This window comes from Microcebus murinus, chromosome 8 (genome assembly GCF_040939455.1).
Source record: "Microcebus murinus isolate Inina chromosome 8, M.murinus_Inina_mat1.0, whole genome shotgun sequence".
Lineage (NCBI taxonomy): Eukaryota > Metazoa > Chordata > Mammalia > Primates > Cheirogaleidae > Microcebus > Microcebus murinus.
The window spans coordinates 106520905-106541039 of record NC_134111.1 but is presented as its reverse complement, the minus strand read 5'-3'; the positions used below and the strand labels follow the sequence as shown (position 1 = coordinate 106541039).

The following is a 20135-nucleotide window of genomic DNA, read 5'->3' as shown; positions in this document are numbered from 1 at the left end:
TAGGTACACGTGACACACATGTGTAGCTGTGAGCATCTGCGGGTGCGTGGAATGTGCTAGAACACACGTACACACAGACGGTCTCACAGTTCCCTGTGGTTGGACTTGCTCCCCTACCCTGGGGCCACAGGTGTAGGACAAAGACTTGGGGAAACTGAGTCCCAGGGGGAGAAGGGACAGGGCAGTGTCCTTTCCCTGAGGGCTTTGACCTTGCTATGGGGGAGAGGATGCTGCCCTGTTCCTTCTCCCCCTGGGACTCAGTTTCCCCAGGTGGGTGAGCTGGGGCTGGGGTCCCCAGGCCAGGGGCCCCCATACGGCCCCCGGAGACTTGCAGTGGGGACGACGCCTCACTCTGCACCAGGCTGTGCCACCAGTCCTCCCCCCATCCCGGCTGCTGTGCCCCAGGTGGGGACCCGGGCAGGGACCTGCCCCAGGTGCTACCCAAGCCCCCCTGCCGCCAGGTACGCCGACCGGGCCAAGCAGATCCGCTGCAACGCCGTCATCAACGAGGACCCCAACAACAAGCTGATCCGCGAGCTGAAGGACGAGGTGACGCGGCTGCGGGACTTGCTGTACGCGCAGGGGCTCGGCGACATCACCGACAGTGAGTGTCCGCACGCCCGTCCCCGCGGGGCCGCCGCGCCCGGGTGGGGCTCTCGGCCATCACCTCCTTTCTCCCGGGACCACCATCCCGCTGGCTGCGGCCTGGGCCGGGCGGCCCCGAGCTGCCCCCCGCAGCCCTCTGTCCCCGTCCCCGCCCTTGGGCAGAGCTGCCTCTGGGGGGAGGCCGGGCAGGGCCCCGGACGAGGCCGGATGCAGCCACATGGTTGGGGTGCGGCGCTGGCCCACGCGGGGCAGAGACGGCTCCCCGGAAGCCCGAGGTCAGGCCCTGGTGCCGGGCTGCAGCGGCCCCTGGGCCCCCACGCTGCGGACCCCCCGCCCCACCCGTGGCCACCCGCCTGCTCCCGGCTGCCAGCCTCGGCTCTCTGGAGACAACCCTGTTCTTCTGTTTCTCTGTCTCTCCTCGCCACGCCTCCCTCCCCCGTAGCCAGCACTGTGCCCGGAGGACCCAAATGTGTGTATTCCCCGCCCGCCGTCCGCACCCCGCTTCCCGCCGGCCGTCACCGGGCCTGGCAGCATGGCGGGGAGGGCCGAGTCCCAGGGCCAGGGATGCCCTCCCAGGGCCCTCCGGGTAGATATAGGGTTGCGTCTGCCTGTGAGCCCAGGCTCCCAGCTCTACAGTCTACATGGGAAACTGAGGCAGCAGGGAGGTCCGGGTGCAGCCCAGGCCTTCTCAGGCTGAGCATGGCCGAGGTTGGGGTGTCTAACCCCGCTGTGCACCCAGAGGCCTGGGAAGGTTGGAGCATCAGTGCCAAGGCAGGAGGGCTGAGAGCTGGAGGGCCCTGCCCCGTGCTAGGGCCTCACCTGCCGGCTGTCTGTCCAGCTGACCGCACACCCGGGGCCCTGCTCCCCAGAACTGCCGCGAGTCTGAGTCAAGTCCCGCCAGCCTCTGTCCCCTCTGCCTTGGGCCTGGCTCTCGGGGGTTCAGTGCCTCCCTGACCCTGGGCCAAGGGCGCCCTGTTCCCCAGTGTGCGAGTGGCCCCCCGCTTGCTGCTGCCCGGTCGTGCGTCTGCTTCTGCCAGGAGGGGCCTCGCCCGCCCACTCCAGGGGCATCCCGGCCCCCATGGGCCTTGGGGAGAGCCAGCCCCGGGGTGGGGCTGACCGCCGCGGTGGAGGTGCAGGGGGCCTCCACTCCCCTCTCCGGTGAGGGAGGTCTCTGGCCAATTTCCACCTTAGTGGGCTGAATGGTTAGAGCAGTCCAGCCCCTGCAGCTTGGGGACACTGGTGGCCTTGGCCGATGGCAGGTGTGAGGGGCAGATGGTCCCCCAGGGAGGATGAGGATGAGCCTGGGGGTCTTGGTGCCAGGACGGGCAGTGGACAGGCGCTGGGTGGGCTCCCGTGAGCCGGCGCCGGGCAGGGCCCTGGGAGGCAGGTGAGGGCAGGTGAGGGCAGGTGAAGGCCCAGTGGGGTGGGGGACGCCAGGGGGCCCGGGGGCTCGGCCGTGCCAAGCTGCTGCGGGGAGGGCGGCCTGGGGGCTGGGCCTGTCCGCCACCCGTCTGGTGGGGCCGGACGGCCTTGCATGCGCTTGGCTGGGCCACGGCAGGGCTGCTGCTTCTCCCATCCCGCACCCTCCCTTGCCGTTTCCCGACTGCGTCTGTCTTCTCTCTCTCTCCTGTCTGCGGCCTTCCCTGCCTCCCTCCCCGTGGACATGTCCGCCCTTGAGAACGATAACCGTAACCGGCGCTGAGTCGATCCGTGACGATCTCTCCACAGTGACCAACGCCCTGGTGGGCATGAGCCCCTCGTCCTCGCTCTCCGCCCTGTCCAGCCGTGCGGCCTCCGTGTCCAGCCTCCACGAGCGCATCCTGTTCGCCCCGGGCAGCGAGGAGGCCATCGAGAGGCTGAAGGTGAGGGCTGTGGGGCGCCGTGGGGCACCATGGGGGCTCGGAAGGCCGGGCTCCGGGAAGGGCTTGAGAAACCGGAGTAGAACAGTCTCGGGCGTGAGGCCACCCAGGTGCACGGCGGCCTGTCCCCACCACCCTCGGCGCCCAAGGCAGCCCAGGGCGTTCATCTGGGGGCCCCAGGCCGTGGGCTGCCGGGGACCCGTCTGCTGGGCAGAAGGGGCCCCCATGGGACCCCGGCCTTGGTGTCTGCACGGCCTGTGGCCCCTGCACCCCATGCCAAGCCTGGGGGAGCGCTCAGTGCTGGGCGCCCGGGACCCGACTCCTCGTGTAGGCGGGTGCCGGGTCAGGAGCGGGGGGGGGGGGGGGGGGGGGGGGGGGGGGAGGGGCCCTGGGGGGGACCCGGGTGGGGAGGAGTCAGTCCCACCCCCCCGGCCCACGCACCCCTTTGCTGGGGTCACTGCTAGATCGCAGCAGCTCTCGGCCTGGTGTGTGTGGGGCCTGCAGCCCGTGAGAAGGCCGGGCAGGAGTCCCTGTTCACACCTACACGTGGACGGCCACGCCCACATCCCGCCGTGCTCCTGGTTCCGCACTGGGCTTGGCTGGTTCTAGGTTTTCCATTCGCACGTCGAAGGGCAGAGCGGGCTGTGAGCCCAGACCTGGGGACAGTGGGGCTGGGGGCCGAGACACAGGCCGACCCGAGGCAGGTGTGAGGGTGGGGGTGGGGCTGCGGCTCTGAGGTTAGGGTCCACCTGGGGTGTGGGGGCCCCTCCTGGGGAATGTGGGTCCACCTGGGGTGGGGGCCCCTCCTGGGGAATGTGGGTCCACCTGGGGTGTGGGGGCCCCTCCTGGAGAATGTGGGTCCACCTGGGGTGTGGGGGCCCCTCCTGGAGAATGTGGGTCCACCTGGGGTGGGGGCCCCTCCTGGGGAATGTGGGTCCACCTGGGGTGTGGGGGCCCCTCCTGGGGAATGTGGGTCCACCTGGGGTGGGGGCCCCTCCTGGGGAATGTGGGTCCACCTGAGGTGTGGGGGCCCCTCCTGGGGAATGTGGGTCCACCTGGGGTGTGGGGGCCCCTCCTGGGGAATGTGGGTCCACCTGGGGTGTGGCGGCCCCTCCTGGGGAATGTGGGTCCACCTGGGGTGTGGGGGCCCCTCCTGGAGAATGTGGGTCCACCTGGGGTGGGGGCCCCTCCTGGGGAATGTGGGTCCACCTGAGGTGTGGGGGCCCCTCCTGGAGAATGTGGGGCCACCTGGGGTGTGGCGGCCCCTCCTGGGGAATGTGGGTCCACCTGGGGTGGGGGCCCCTCCTGGAGAATGTGGGTCCACCTGGGGTGTGGGGGCCCCTCCTGGAGAATGTGGGTCCACCTGGGGTGGGGGCCCCTCCTGGGGAATGTGGGTCCACCTGAGGTGTGGGGGCCCCTCCTGGAGAATGTGGGTCCACCTGGGGTGTGGGGGCCCCTCCTGGAGAATGTGGGTCCACCTGGGGTGTGGGGGCCCCTCCTGGAGAATGTGGGTCCACCTGGGGTGGGGGCCCCTCCTGGGGAATGTGGGTCCACCTGGGGTGGGGGCCCCTCCTGGGGAATGTGGGTCCACCTGGGGTGTGGGGGCCCCTCCTGGAGAATGTGGGTCCACCTGGGGTGGGGGCCCCTCCTGGGGAATGTGGGTCCACCTGAGGTGTGGGGGCCCCTCCTGGAGAATGTGGGGCCACCTGGGGTGGGGGCCCCTCCTGGGGAATGTGGGTCCACCTGAGGTGTGGGGGCCCCTCCTGGGGAATGTGGGTCCACCTGGGGTGGGGGCCCCTCCTGGAGAATGTGGGTCCACCTGGGGTGTGGGGGCCCCTCCTGGAGAATGTGGGTCCACCTGGGGTGGGGGCCCCTCCTGGGGAATGTGGGTCCACCTGAGGTGTGGGGGCCCCTCCTGGAGAATGTGGGGCCACCTGGGGTGTGGCGGCCCCTCCTGGGGAATGTGGGTCCACCTGGGGTGGGGGCCCCTCCTGGGGAATGTGGGTCCACCTGGGGTGGGGGCCCCTCCTGGGGAATGTGGGTCCACCTGGGGTGGGGGCCCCTCCTGGGGAATGTGGGGCCACCTGGGGTGTGGCGGCCCCTCCTGGGGAATGTGGGTCCACCTGGGGTGGGGGCCCCTCCTGGGGAATGTGGGTCCACCTGGGGTGTGGGGGCCCCTCCTGGGGAATGTGGGTCCACCTGGGGTGTGGGCCCCTCCTGGGGTGTGGGGGCCCCTCCTGGGGTGTGGGGGCCCCTCCTGGAGAATGTGGGGCCACCTGGGGTGTGGGGCCCTCCTGGGGAATGTGGGGCCACCTGGGGTGTGGGGGCCCCTTCTGGGGAATGTGGGGCCACCTGGGGTGTGGGGTCCCTCCTGGGGTGTGAGGGCCCCTCCTGGGGTGTGGGGCAGACACGGAGAGCCGGTGCCGGTGCTGGGAAGGGTCTCCGTCCTGAGGGATGGGTGCAGCTGTGGTAGGAGCCAGGCCCAGCGTCTCCGGGGACTTGTGTCCCGAGCTCCCTCCAGGCTCTTCTGCCTCTCCCTGTCCCCGCGTCCCGGGAAAGTCGCACCTTCTCTGAATTCACCCTGGGCTTCCAGAGACGTCCTCTGCCTGGGGGACCCCCGAGTGTGGGCTCTGTGCTCGGCCCCTTTTCCTGGCACCTGCACCCCTGCGGCCCCCAGAGCCCCTGCGGCCCCGCCCCGCGGGGGGCTCACCCCACTCTGTCCCGCCCGCAGGAAACAGAGAAGATCATAGCCGAGCTCAACGAGACCTGGGAGGAGAAGCTGCGGCGCACGGAAGCCATCCGCATGGAGAGGCGAGCAGGGGAAACTGAGGCCTGCGGGAGGGCGCAGCCAGTGGGCCGAGAGCCCAGGCGGGACAAGCACCGAGTCCCAGCTCCAGCCCTGGGCTCCTGCACCCTGGGTGGCTACATCCAGGACGCAGGGCAAACCTGTCCCCTCTGCCCCAGTGACCCGCACTCCTGGCCACTGGCCACGGAGGCCTGATAGACTCAATCCCTGACTGTGGCACAGAAGGGCTGGTGCTGTCAGTGGCTGCCCCGTCAGTGGCTGCCCCAGCCCATGAATTCCCCATCAGTGGCTGCCCCAGCCTGTGGATGCCCTGGCAGTGGCTGTCCCGTCCGTGGCTGCCCCAGCTGTGGCTGCCCCGTCAGTGGATGCCCCATTGGTGGCTGCCTAGTAGTGGCTGCCCCATCAGTGGATTCTCCATTCGGTGGCTGCCCCAGCAGTGGCTGCTCCGTCAGTGGATGCCCCATTGGTGGCTGCCTCATCAGTGGATGCCCCATTAGTGGACACCCAATTGGTGGCTGCCCCTTCAGTGGATTCCCCATTGGTGTCTGCCTAGCAGTGGCTGTGCCATCAGTGGCTCCCTGTCAGTGGATGCTCCATTGGTGGCTGCCCAGCAGTGGCTGCCCCAGCCCACTGACCAGGGTCAGACTGGCCACTGCACGGACTCCCCTAGGGCCACAGCGGCCAGTGGCCTGCTGGCTCCCAGCCGGTCAGGGGTGGGACTGGCCGTGGAAGCCTCATGGAGCGAACGCTGACCCCAGCTCTGTCCCCCCAGGGAGGCCCTGCTGGCCGAGATGGGCGTGGCCATGAGGGAAGACGGTGGCACCTTGGGTGTGTTCTCTCCCAAAAAGGTAGGAGTTGGTCCCAGTTCTGTGGGGCTACCCTGGCCTGGCGGGGTTGCGCTGTCCTTGGTGTGTCCCGAGTGGGCTCCCGGGAGGAGGGGCGCGTGGCAGGGCCTGGCTCGGACACTGGGGCGGCCACGCTCGCCCACAGCCAGACCTTCCCTCGTGCGGGCGTCTCACTGGGACTCCGATGGGTTTCTTCGCTGCCTGGCCCCAAGGTCGGGGTGTACCGGGCAGCCGCCCAGGCTGGAGACAGATGCAGGGGTCTGGCCCCGCCCTCCAGCCCGTGCCGTGCCTGGCCGGGGACTCGGAGCTGGGAGCCAGCTGTGCTCTCAGAGCCCAGCCAGCGTCAGGTCCGGCTGGTTCCAGCAGGGACCCCTCTTCTCCCGTGAGGCCCGGCTGGCTCACTACCCCCCCGCCTGGGCTGGGCCTCAGGGGTCTTCCAGCTGGGGACCCTCAAGTGGAGCACAGCCCCAGGCAGCTTCTCCAAAGTGTTTCCCTCCCCCACCCCCACTCCGTTCAGCAGCACAGGCATTTGGGGAGACACCTGCCCAGACCCCACCCACCCACCCCAAGGGCGACTAGAACCGCCCGGCCCCTTAGGAGCCGGACTCTGGCTGGCAGGGCTGGACGCCGGCCAGGTGGCCTACCTGGGCGTGCCCTGGGGACGTTGCTTATTGGACAGTAGTGCAGGGGAGCGTGGAGGGTGGCCTGGGAAGGGCCCAGGTGCAGGGCGTCCTCGTGGGCCCTGGCCAAGCCCCTGAAGCCACGGGCCAGCTTACGGCAAACTTGCACGAAAGGGGTTGCTAGAACTTTCCCAGAGGTGAGGTGCGTCATAGTGCTGGGACCATTCTGCACACATTCTACACACATCCCCGCCCACTGCACGCCTCTGCCCACTGGGGCTCTCAGAGGCTCACGGTGTGAGCACGCACCTGGTCCTGGGGTGGTCATGGCTGGGGGGCGGCTTGGACACGGGGACAGTCATCCGTGTGGCCGGAGCTTGGGAGGGGCTGGGCAGGGCTGTGGTCCAGGCTGGGGGACCAGCACCTGCCCAGGCCCGGAGGTAGGAAGGGGCTGAGAGGACGAGGGCAGGTTCTGGTGCCGGGCAGGGCAGGAGCCAGCCCGGCCCTTTGCGTTTGTCTGGAATGGACTGTCCCCCGAACTGTTCCAGACCCTGCCCTTCCTGCAGGGGTGGGTGTACCCCTAGGGTGCGTAGGGCTCCCCTGCGAGACCAGGCACACTGGAGTCCATTGGCTTCGCTGGTGGCCCTGGGTCTGGGCGCTGCTCAGGAGTGGGAGCACCAGGGACCCCTTCCTGAGAGGCTCTGTGTTTGGGGACTCAGGAGAAGCACCTGGTCTGGCTGGGCCCTGAGGCTGCAGCCCCTCAGCCCTGCAGCGGCTAGACACCCTCCCCACTTGCGGGAGGGGACAGTTTCAGAGGGTGTGGCCCCTATGTCTGATGACCGGGTCTCCACGTCCTCACATTGGGGTGAGTGTGGGCACTGGGTGTGTATACGAGGCCCAGGTGTGTATACAAGGCCCAGGTGTGTGTACAAGGCCCAGGTGTGTGTACGAGACCCAAGTATGTGTATGAGGCCCAGGTGTGTGTGCAAGGCCCAGGTGTGTGTATGAGGCCCAGGTGTGTGTATGAGGCCCAGGTGTGTGTATTAGGCTCAGGTGTGTATGTGAGGCCCAGGTGTGTGTACGAGGCCCAGGTGTTTATGAGGCCCAGGTGTGTGTACAAGGTCCAGGTATATGTGGGATCCCAGGTGTCAGGTGGGCTGGGCCCTGGCTTATTTTCCTGGGTTCAAGTGACCAGCTGAGCCGAGGCCTGGGGGACTTGGGGACCCTTCCCTCCACGTCTCCTGCGCTCTCTGCCAGGCTGGGAGGACACCGTGTCCCCCAAAATGCCAGGCCTAGGACTGGCGGTGGCCTGACGCCTGGCAGAGGTCAGGCGGGGACCAGCCCTGGGCTTCTGCCCCACCCCAAGAGGTGACACCCCTGTCTCCCGCCAGACGCCGCATCTCGTCAACCTGAACGAGGACCCGCTGATGTCTGAGTGCCTCCTGTACTACATCAAGGACGGGGTCACCAGGTGGGGGCTCCCTGTGCCCAGGGGCCGCCGGGTGTGGGCCCCTGCTGGGTGGGGGGCCCCTCACCCACCCCGCGTCCCCGTCCACGCCTCCCCGGGGCTCCCCGAGGTCCCGGCCGGGCGTCGCGGGCGGCTCGAGGTGGTGCTGGGGCCGTGCGGGGTCCTGGCCGCCCGCTGACGCCGCCCGCCCCACAGAGTGGGCAGGGAGGACGGGGAGAGGCGGCAGGACATCGTGCTGAGTGGGCACTTCATCAAGGAGGAGCACTGCGTCTTCCGGAGCGACTCCCGCGGCGGCAGTGAAGGTATCGCCCCTGCGCCCCTGCGCGGGGCTGCTGCCCCTACCCGGTGGGGGGGCGGGGGCCGAGGTCCGGGGGCCCAGGGCCAGGCTGGAAACTCTTTTCCAACCACACTTACGGCCGGCTGGGGGCGGCCACCTGCCCACCCTGCTGCCCACCAGCCTCCCTTCTGAAGGTGACATGGGGCCGTCCCCGTGGCCTGGTCCACCCACCTGGGTGCCAGCCGGCTGTGACCATGTGCTGTCCCAGTGCCCTGGACCCCAGCCCAGGGCATCTCTCAGGGGGCGTCCAGCCATGACCCATGACCCATGACCCATGACCCATGCCTGCTGTCCAACTCTGCCACCTCAGGTGGGTGGCCCTAAGCAGTGCAGGGGATGGTTGGCTCCCCCAGAATTCTCCTCTGTCCCCAGAGCCCCTGCCTGCCCTCTCCCATGTAGGGGGGCACGGGGACCCCCCAGGGACAAGTTTCTCATCTCTGTCCCCTTGGAGACCCAGTGGGGCCCTGGGCAGCCAGGCTCAGCACGGCCTCCTGGCTCTGACGTGGGCACAGGGCTCGTCCTCCTGGGGGTCACTCTTCCCCTCTCTCGAGTCGGGGAGACACCCCTCGAGTTCCTCTGAGGCCCAAACGAGGTGTCGCCAGCGCTCAGGCTCTGTGGCCAGCAGGAGAGGGCGTGGGTGGGCCACGCCAGGGCCACGGGATCCGAGCCCCTGCAGGTGGCAGCCCCTCACCGTGCCCCTCTCTGCCCCTGTAGCTGTGGTGACCCTGGAGCCCTGTGAGGGGGCAGACACCTACGTCAACGGCAAGAAGGTCACGGAGCCCAGCATCCTGCGGTCAGGTACGGCGGCGGCTCGGGGCGGTGGGCGCCCGGGGGTGAGGCCCGTTCCCCACAGGGCACCGGGTCAGCTCCTGCGGCTCTGGGCACGTGGCGTCAGCACCCGGGCCTGCACCGTGGCCCGAGAAGAGAAGGCACGTCCACACCGCGTGGCTCCCGCGTCGGTGCCGTGGGCTGAGCGCAGAGCTGGGGCGCCCGTCCGGGAAAGGCGCGTGCCCTGCACTCGGGACGCCTCCCTGGTGGGGCTGGGCCGGGGTCGCGGAGCGCCGGTGGGAGGGGGTGGACAGCCTGTGGACGCTGGTCCTGGGCTCCGGCTTCATTCCCAGGCGCTGCGGTGCCCAGACGTTGTAAAATGCACACGTGCACCGGCGTGCACATGCGTGCACACACGGGGTGTCCAGTCCCTCCTTTGGAGAAGTCAGACAAGATTGACAAGGTGGCTGTTGTGAGTGACGGGTGGTTATAGCCGGTATGGTGAAAGGCCCACCAGAGACACAGGGGAGCAGGCCACTCGGGTGAGGTGGACAGGCGCAGATGGACACGTAGAGACGTGTGCACAAACACACACATGCACAGGCACAAACACGCACAGGCACAAACACGCACACACACAGGCATACACACATGCACAGGCACAAACAGACATGCACAGGCACAAACGCACTCATGCACAGGCACAAACACACACTCAGATAGGCACAAATACACACATGCACAGGTACAAACACATATGCACAGGCACAAACAAACAAGCACACGCACATGCACAGGCACAAACACACACAGGCACAAATATACACACGCACAGGCACAAATACACGCACAGGCACAAACATGCACTCAAATAGACACAAATACACACATGCACAGGCACAAATACACGCACAGGCACAAACATGCACGCAAATAGGCACAAATACACACATGCACAGGTACAAACACACATGCACAGGCACAAACAAACAAGCACACACACATGCACAGGCACAAACACACACGCACAGGCACAAACATGCACTCAAATAGGCACAAATACACACATGCACAGGTACAAACACATATGCACAGGCACAAACAAACAAGCACACGCACATGCACAGGCACAAACACACACAGGCACTAATATACACACGCACAAGCACAAACAGACACATGCACAGGCACAAACACACACACAGGCACAAACAAACACACATGCACAGGCACAAATACACACACACATGCACAAACAAACACACACGTACAAACACACACAGGCACACACGCACAGGCACAAACACACGCACAGGCACAAATACATATATGCATAGGCACAAATACACACACAGGCACAAACACACACACAGGCACAAACACACGCACAGGCACAAACACACACGCACAGGCACAAATACACATACATACAGGCACAAATACACACACGCACAGGCACAAACATACACAAACGCACAGGCACAAACACACGCACAGGCACAAATACATATACGCATAGGCACAAATACACACACAGGCACAAACACACACACAGGGACAAACACACACATGCACAGGCACAAACACACACGCACAGGCACAAATACATATACGTACAGGCACAAACACACACACGCACAGGCACAAACATACACACACATAGGCACAAACACAAACGCACAGGCACAAACACACACGCGCACTGGTGGATGTAGGGGGATTTATTTCCCAGTTGGCTGCCATGGCTGGGCTGCTCAGCGAAGCCTGGAGTCACGGGCAGGCGGGATCTCGGGCAGGAGGTCGCCCATCTGTGCAAACCCTCCTCTTCCTCCTCAGGAAGCCGCTGCCCCTCAGGGCTTCACCTGCTTGGACGAGGCCCACCCAAGTGGAGGGTCCTCCACATGGCCAGCCGGCTGGTCGTGGGGTCGGCCACGTGTGCAACCCCCTGCCCTGCTCCCCTAGTGTCTGCTGAACCACCGGGCACCGCAGCCCGTCTGTCGCTGGCCAGGGTGATCTCTCGGCTTGGCGCCAGGGCGGCCTCCCCCACCTGGGCTTGGGGGGCGGGGAGCAGAGGGTGTGAGGGCGCCCGGCTTCCATAGAACTTTCCAGGACTTGGGGGTCCTGCCTTTGGCGTTCCTCGGAGCACTGTGGGGGGAGGGACACGCTGAGCACCCTGAATTCTCGGCTCCTCCGTCGGCTCACATAGGGCCGGAGTGGTCACGCCTGGGCGTCCAGTTCAGACGCTGCCCCTGCCCCGTGACTGTGGGGTTGGTGCCCGTGTGCTCGGGCAGGGCCTGGGCCGAGAGCGGAGGCTGGGCTGGGGTCTCCCTCGCAGAGTGGAGCTGGGCCGCAGGTGGGCCTGAGGATGGGGACAGAGGAAGTGACCAGCTGAGGGCAGCCAGTGACGGGGACCTGGGAGGCCACCTGCAGACACGGGGCGGGGTCTGGGCTGTGCCCTCAGCGGGGAGGGGCAGGGCTGAGTCCCGGAGAAAGCTGCAGGGAAGCGAGGCCCTGCAGGACTGTTCACAGACAGCGCTGCCCTGGGGTGGGGTCCCTGGGTGCTGGGGTGGGAGGGACTGGGCCGATGCCCACACCCTCGGAAGCCTGGATGCTGGACCCTGAGGCCGCCTGTGCTCGCTGGCCGCGGCCCTGCAGTGACTTGTAGCCTCCCGACCCTGGGCCCGGCCCGGTGTCCACTCCAGTGGGGGGGGGGAGGCCCTGCACACACGCACAGCCGTGCTCTGCGTGGCGCTCCGTGCCCGTGTCTGGGCTCAGCCCTGGGGTGCACGCGCCCCAGAACCTGGACGTCCGAGGGAGGGGCCTGCAGGCAGGAGGCGAGGCTGGCCTGGGGGGGCGGGCGGTACCTGCAGAGCTGCGGAAGCCCCAGAGGCCCCAGGTCCTTGGTTTGCACGCCCTGGTGGGCTGGGAGGAGGAGAGGGGCGGGGGGAGGGCTCCGTGCCGGGGCGGGGTGGGGGGAGGGCTCGGCGCCGGGGCGGGGCGGGGGCTGCCTGCTCCTCCCCCTTCTCTGCCCCAGCCTGCCCCGGAGCTGCCCCAGCCCCACAGGCCCGCTTTGCCTCGTCCCTCAGGAAACCGCATCATCATGGGAAAGAGCCACGTGTTCCGCTTCAACCACCCCGAGCAGGCGCGGCAGGAGCGCGAGCGCACGCCCTGCGCAGAGACGCCCGCCGAGCCCGTGGACTGGGCCTTCGCGCAGCGCGAGCTGCTGGAGAAGCAGGGCATCGACATGAAGCAGGAGATGGAGCAGAGGTGAGGCGGGCCGGGCGCCTGCCGCCCACGCTGACCCCCACAGCCCATCCCCTGCCGCCACTCTCACCCCGCCGCCCCCACTCACCCCTGCCGCCTCCACTCACCCCTGCCGCCTCCACTCACCCTGCCACCCCCACTCACCCCTGCCCCACCACCCCACTCACCCTGCCGCCCCCACTCACCCCTGCCCCACCACCCCACTCACCCTGCCGCCCCCACTCACCCCTGCCCCACCACCCCACTCACCCTGCCGCCCCCACTCACCCCTGCCCCACCACCCCACTCACCCTGCCGTCCCCACTCACCCCTGCCCCATCACCCCACTCACCCCTGCCCCACCACCCCACTCACCCTGCCGCCCCCACTCACCCTGCCGCCCCCACTCACCCCTGCCCCACCACCCAACTCACCCTGCCGCCCCCACTCACCCTGCCGCCCCCACTCACCCCTGCCCCATCACCCCACTCACCCCGCCACCCCCCTGCAGGCTCCAGGAGCTGGAGGACCAGTACCGCCGGGAGCGGGAGGAGGCCACCTACCTGCTGGAGCAGCAGAGGCTGGTGAGGACTCCGGCCCCCCAGTTGGGTCCCATCTGCCCCACCCACTGGATTCCACCTGTCCCCGTCACTGGATCCCACCTGGCCCCCTCAGTGGGTCCCACCTAGCCCCCCCACTGGGTCCCACCTGTCCCACCCACTGGATCCCACCTGTCCCACCCACTGGATCCCACCTGTCTCCCTCACTGGGTCCCACCTAGCCCCCCCCACTGGGTCCCACCTGTCCCACCCACTGGATCCCACCTGTCCCACCCACTGGATTCCACCAGTCCCCCTCACTGGATCCCACCAGTCCCCCTCACTGGATCCCACCTGTCCCCCTCACTGGATCCCACCAGTCCCCTTCACTGGATCTCACCAGTCCCACCCACTGGATTCCACCTGTCCCACCCACTGGATTCCACTTGTCCCCCTCACTGGATCCCACCAGTCCCCCTCACTGGATCCCACCTGTCCCCCTCACTGGATCCCACCTGTCCCACCCACTGGATCCCACCAGTCCCCCTCACTGGATCCCACCAGTCCCCCTCACTGGATCCCACCAGTCCCCCTCACTGGATCCCACCTGTCCCACCCACTGGATCCCACCTGTCCCACCCACTGGATTCCACCTGTCCCACCCACTGGATTCTACCTGCCCCACCCACTGGGTCCCACCTGCCCCCCCATTAGGTCCTACCTGCCCCACCCACTAGGTCCTACCTAACTCCCCCCTACTGGGTCCCACCGGCTCCACCTACTGGGTCCCACCTGCCCCCTCTTCCTACCTGGCCCCACCCACTAGGTCCCACCGGCCCCCCCATGCCTCCATTTCTGCCCACCTGGCGCCATCTCTTGGCCCGCTTGGGGGGTGTGCTGAGGCTGCGTCCCGGGGCAGCGGAGAAGCCCAGGCAGGGGGCTGTAGGGTGCCGCACTGCCCGTGGGGACCTGCAGGCCTTGCTTCTCCACAGGACTACGAGAGCAAGCTGGAGGCTTTGCAGAAGCAGATGGACTCCAGGTACTACTCGGAGGTGAACGAGGAGGAGGAGGAGCCGGAGGACGAAGGTGAGTCCCCTGAGCCTGCAGGTGGCAGGGCCTGGGAGAGGGGGAGCCCTGGGCCCTGCCCTGGAGATCAGCCAGCCGCGCCTTGCCCGGGGTCTGGGCCGGTCCCCCAGCTCCTGGGGTCTGGGGAAGGCTGCCCTGCAGCAGGCACACGTGCACGGACACACACGTGCACATACCATGTGCATATCCTGTGCATACGTGTGTGCAGTACGTGTTGGCTCTGATAGGAGCGTGGGAAGATGGGGCTGGTGCTGGCCAGGGCTCCCCACGCCCACGTGTGTCCACTGGCCCCTGTCCTGCCGGCGCATGGCTCGTGGGTCCCTGAGGCCAGGTCCACTGCACACCTCACGCCGGGACCCCCTTGTCACATGAGGGAGGCCCCCAGGCAGGGCAGGTGGGTGTAGCCGGGGACAGGGGTTCACCGCCATCTCAGCGCTGGCCAGGTGGTTAGCACCTGTGTGCTGGTGTGACCCTGGTCCCGCCCCTTGCCAGGCCCCGTCTACCCCGCAAAGCTCCTTCCCATGCACGCAGTGCTCAGGCTCCGGGCTGGGCTGGAAGCCCAGGGCATCAGTGCTTGGTGCACGGACAGCCTTTCCAGTGTCCCTGCCGGTCCTTCCCTGGGGGGCCCGGTGGACAGGGCGTGTGGGTGAGGAGAGTGCTCCACCTGGGAGCACCTGACCTGCCCACCTGCCTCCTCTCCCGTGGGTCCGGACACTGGCCCCAGAGGGTGCGTGTGGCTGCCATTGGCGGTGCTGCCCCAACCGCTCTGACCTTCAGCCTGACTCTCGGTGACGCCCCTGCACGGAGAGCCGACGGCCTCTCTGCTTTGGGGCATGTGGTGCTTTCCATGCTGCTGGCTGTGGCAGACCGTCTGCCAGGTTTTCCTTCTGTGCACCCAGAGTGGCTAGTTGGGGAGCAGAGCTGGGGGACCCCGGCCCAGGCCAGAGCAGAGGGAGCCTGGGGGAGAGGGGCCCGGACCCCACCCTCCCGCCACGCCGGCCAGTGACCACGGGAGTCACCTTTCAGCCCTGACCTTCCACGCGGGTGACCCGTGTGCGCCAGGCACAGGCTCCGCCTGGCTGCCCCACGGAGTGGCCCCCGGCTGACCCTCCAGAGGGCGGGTGTGGGGCAGGGTCACGGCCTTCCCACGGTGACCACGCGGCCTCTCCCCCAGTGCCCTGGACGGAGCGGGAGTGTGAGCTGGCGCTGTGGGCCTTCCGGAAGTGGAAGTGGTACCAGTTCACGTCCCTGCGCGACCTGCTGTGGGGCAACGCCATCTTCCTCAAGGAGGCCAACGCCATCAGCGTGGAGCTCAAGAAGAAGGTGGGTGCCCTCTGGCTGCGCCGTCTCGCCCCGTCGGAGAGAGGGACGGTGTGACAGGGACAGCCAGGACTCGGAGCCCGGCCCCCTGCCAGCCCTGGGGTGGGCGGAGGGGCCCCGCCTGGCCTGGGCCCCCAGGAGGGTGGGAGGGGAGGGAGGCCCAGGACTGGCCCAGGTGCGTGCCTCTCCCTTCCTGCTCCACAGGGATGGCGGGCAGGTGGGCAAGTGGGTGGGCAGGCGGGCAAGCAGGAAGGTGGGCAGGTGGGGCAGGTGGGCAGGTGGGGACCAGGTGGGCAGGCGGGCAGGAAGACAGGCAGGTGGGCAGGCAGACAGGCAGGTAGGCGGGCAGGTGGGCAGGTGGGGACCAGGTGGGCAGGTGGGCAGGTTGGCAGGTTGGGCCATCTCCAGGGGCAGGTTGCAAGGTCCCAGGTGAGCAGGCGGGCAGGTTGGCAGGCGGGCAGGCAGGCAGGTGGGCAGGCAGGTAGGCAGGCAGGTGGGCAGGTGGGCAGGCAAACAGGCAGGCAGGCGTGCAGGTGGGCAGGTGGGGACCAAATGGGCAGGCGGGCGGGTTGGGCCATCTCCAGGGGCAGGTTGCAAGGTCCCAGGTAGCACTGCGGGCCATGCAGCCGAGGTCTCCGGAGGTGGAGGGCAGCCCTTTCAGGGCCGGGCCTGCCCCCGAGGCTGACAGCGGCCGTCTCACGCCCACCGCAGGTCCAGTTCCAGTTTGTCCTCCTCACAGACACGCTCTACTCCCCTCTGCCGCCCGACCTGCTGCCCCCAGAGGCCGCCAAGGACCGGGAGACGCGGCCCTTCCCCCGCACCATCGTGGCGGTGGAGGTGCAGGACCAGAAGAACGGGGCCACTCACTACTGGACCCTGGAGAAGCTCAGGTGCGGCGGGAGGGCGGCTGGCTGGGCAGCACGCGGGGCCTTCCTCCCGCCCGATGCTCGGCCTCTGCCGCCTCCCACACGCTCACCGACTTGTCCTGGGCCTTAGACTGGGGGGGGGGGTGGCTCAGGACCACTCGGGTCAGTGCCCCCGAGGGAGGGGAGGGACGTCACTCACAGCCGGGATGTACAGGCAGGGCCCAGGGCCAGTGGGGAGGCCACAGCCTTCACTGGCGTCTCCGTGGCAACGGCGAGGCACGCGGGGAGACTGCTGGTCTGGACAATCCCACAGGGCTCTGGGGCGTGGGGACCAGGCCTCCTCGTCTGGCGCCTGGGCCCTGGTGGTGCAGGGCAGGGGTGTGGCTGCCTGGTGTGCAAAGAATCAGAGAGAGGAGGTGCTGGGGGTATGCGCTCGGGATGGGACGGTTTGTGCATGAAGGGGGCCGTTCCAGTAACGGCCGTCTCTAGGAATCAGCTAGACTGGGAGGGGCTCTCCCCAGCCGGCGAGGCCCCCAGAGATGTCAAAACATTGTAAAATACAGAAAACAAAGAACACATTAATACATGCTCAATTGACATTCACACACTTTCTTACACCATTCATTCATGCATACCCTGACAGACATCAGTAGTTGCACACTCACACACACGTCCATGCAAACACAAAAACATGCATCCCTGGAAACACACAATCACATACATTTGTGCAAACAAACACATCCAACCAAACACACACACATCTGTGCAAACACATAAACATGCATCCAGGGAAATATACATCCACATACATCCATGCACACACACATTCATTCATGCAAACACACACACATCTGTTCAAACACATACACACATGCAAACACACACATCCAACATACACATTTGCTCAAACACACACATGCAAACACACACACACATCCAACACACACCTTTGCTCAAACACACACATGCAAACACACACATTTGCTCAAACACACACATGCAAACACTCACGTTCATGCAAACACACACGCACACATGTGCACGCACCCCCTTCCCCTCCCGTTCTCCCAGGCAGTGCCATCTGGCTTCGGGAGGGTGCGGACCCACTGTGTGCTGCACCCAAGCCCTCGAGGGCACCGTGACTGTTTCTTTCCTCTGCAACGTTTTGGCTTTCCTGGGAATGACAGTTTTCAGACACTTCTGGGCCTCCCATTCCCCGTCTGCCCGTTCTTCCTTGAGCTATCGGGGCCCACGCGGCGATGCCCTCTTCTGCGCTTCCCCTCCGCCAGCCCCCGGCCCGTCCTGCCTGCCCTGCTTTGCTGTCACTGGGGGGGGGCTGAGCGGTGAGCGTGCACCTTTAGTTGGCAGCGTCTCACCGTGGTTGAGAGACCACGAGGCCTAGGGCCACGAAGGGGTTTCTGTTCCACAGACCCCGTGAGCCTCGATGCCCCTGAGCAGGGTGCTGGGCCGGAGCCGGCCGCGGGGGAGCAGGTGTGCGGTGCCGGCCGATGGCCCCGGCCTGAGCCCACACCGCCCTGCCGCCCTGCAGGCAGCGCCTGGACCTGATGCGGGAGATGTACGACCGGGCCGCGGAGGTGCCTTCCAGCGTCATCGAGGACTGTGACAACGTGGTGACCGGCGGGGACCCCTTCTACGACCGCTTCCCCTGGTTCCGGCTGGTGGGCAGGTGGGCGCCTCCTCCCTTCCCCGGCAGAGAACGTGAGCGGGAAAGAGGCGGCGGAGGGCGGGTGTGGGCCTCCCCCCAAGGCCTGGCCCCCACGGCCCTGGCCCCCCGCAGGAAGAGGCGCCTCGAGGGGCCCTCTCCCGTCCCCAGACCCCTGCCCCGTGCCCCCCGCCCCCCGGCCGAGGCTCCTCCACCCCCGCAGGCCCTGTTATTTCAGGGGACCTGGGCGGGGGCTGGGCGCTGCCGCCCACACCCACTGCAGCCCAGGGTCCACGAGGGTGAACGTGGGGGCTCCAGGTCACCTGGTGGCCTGGGGGACGGGAGTCACCTGAGCCTCCTGCCCGCCCCCGTCGGGGGTCTGCCTCCAGCCCCTGCACCCCGCCGTGCGGCCGTGGCGCTCCGAGGCCTCCACGTGGCCAAGCTCACCAGGTCCTCACCGGGCCTCAGCCACGCCTGGCCGGGAACACCCCTGTTCTCAGTGCCACCCGCAGGCGTGTTCCGGAACCTTCCTGCACACGTGGTTTCTTTCCAAGCCAGGGGGGACGGGGTGCATTTTCGGTTCTCTTGTCTTTTGAAGCAGCGTTCTTGACGGTCTGTGTGTCTGGTTTTGGTTTTGGACGGAAGCCCCCCGCCCCGCCCCGCCCCGCCCCGCCCCCGTCGGTCCCCGCGAGCAGCTGGTGTTAACTTCTCTCTGTCTTGTCGCACTAACCTCAGTTCAGTCATCTCTGGCTGCAACAGCTACCCTCTTCTCAACACATGCATGAGCGAGCGCATGGCTGCTCTCACCCCCTCCCCCACCTTCTCGAGCCCCGACTCCGAAGCCACCGAGCCTGCCGAGGAGCAGAGCGTGGGGGAGGAGGAGGAGGAGGAGGAGGAGGAGGACCTGGAGGACGACGTCTTTCCGGAGCACGTGCTGTGCGACGGCCGGGACCCGTTTTACGACCGGCCCCCCCTGTTCAGTTTAGTAGGAAGGTTGGTGAGGTCGAGGCGCATGCTGGGAGGAGCCAGCTCTTTTGCGCAGGAGACTGCTGGGGCACAGGCGCCGCCCCGGGCGAGGCAGGCGGAGGGGCTGGCCTGGGGCGCCCAGGCCCCCCGCGTCCCGGTGGGGAGACCCCGGGTCCCCGCTACAGGCGAGCAGTGCGGCAGGGCGTCCAGCGTGGCCCCAGCAGGTGGGACTGTATCCACAGAGAGGCCGCAGGGACCCGGGAGTGGTGCCGGCTCAGGCTCCCGCCCCCCAGTCCCCCTGTAAGAGTCCGAGGGGCGTCTGGAAGGTGAGAGCCGGCCGCCCCCAGCTGGTGCCGTGCTCCCCCCTGGGTCCCCCCGTCCTGGCCAAGCCGCCGCTGTCCAGAGGGGACGGAGGCTCCCAGGCGGCTCCCAGAGCCGTCCCCTCTGTGGGGAAGGGCCTCCCGTGGGAAGTGGAGGCTGCTGCTCCCCCCCACCTCCCTCCGAAGCCACGGGGGCTGCCCAGGCCACGCCTGTCTAAAGGGAGGACGTCTCCGTCCCTCCCGACCTCCAGGGCGGCCACGGCCGGACGTGGCCCGGGTCTGCGCCCTTTGCAGGGAGGAGCAGGTTATCAGGTCCCTGGATATGCAAGACAGGCCACGGTCCGTCAGGAGGTGGGGCGGAGGCCCAGGCCCAGGGAGCCCCGTAGGCCGGCAAACTTCCTATCGTGGAAAGGAAGTGAGGTGAAGGAAAGATCTGGAAACCCAGTAGGAGGAAATTCAGCTCACGCAGTAGCCAAATTTACTTATTTTACATTTATAAAAGACAGAAGAGCCGGGCGCGGTGGCTCACGCCTGTAATCCTAGCACTTTGGGAGGCCGAGGCGGGCGGATTGCTCAAGGTCAGGAGTTCGAAACCAGCCTGAGCGAGACCCCGTCTCTACCAAAAATAGAAAGAAATTAATTGACCAACTAAAAATATATATACAAAAAAAAAATTAGCCGGGCATGGTGGCACATGCCTGTAGTCCCAGCTACTCGGGAGGCTGAGGCAGTAGGATCGCTGAGCCCAGGAGATTGAGGTTGCTGTGAGCTAGGCTGACGCCACGGCACTCACTCTAGCCTGGGGCAACAAAGTGAGACTCTG

General features: G+C 67.0%; 1 protein-coding gene across 1 annotated transcript in view; it reads left to right on the top strand.

Moving 5' to 3' along the window:
- The window catches only part of KIF1A (kinesin family member 1A), a 79333-nt gene that overhangs the window by 15751 nt on the left and 43447 nt on the right, over positions 1-20135 (top strand). The window contains 14 exon segments of the mRNA XM_076006120.1: positions 462-604; positions 2335-2468; positions 5197-5276; positions 6044-6119; positions 8128-8207; positions 8400-8506; positions 9256-9339; positions 12396-12576; positions 13064-13136; positions 14084-14177; positions 15352-15500; positions 16209-16387; positions 17913-18050; positions 18762-19019. Of these exon segments, the coding sequence (XP_075862235.1) occupies positions 462-604; positions 2335-2468; positions 5197-5276; positions 6044-6119; positions 8128-8207; positions 8400-8506; positions 9256-9339; positions 12396-12576; positions 13064-13136; positions 14084-14177; positions 15352-15500; positions 16209-16387; positions 17913-18050; positions 18762-19019 (1776 nt within the window).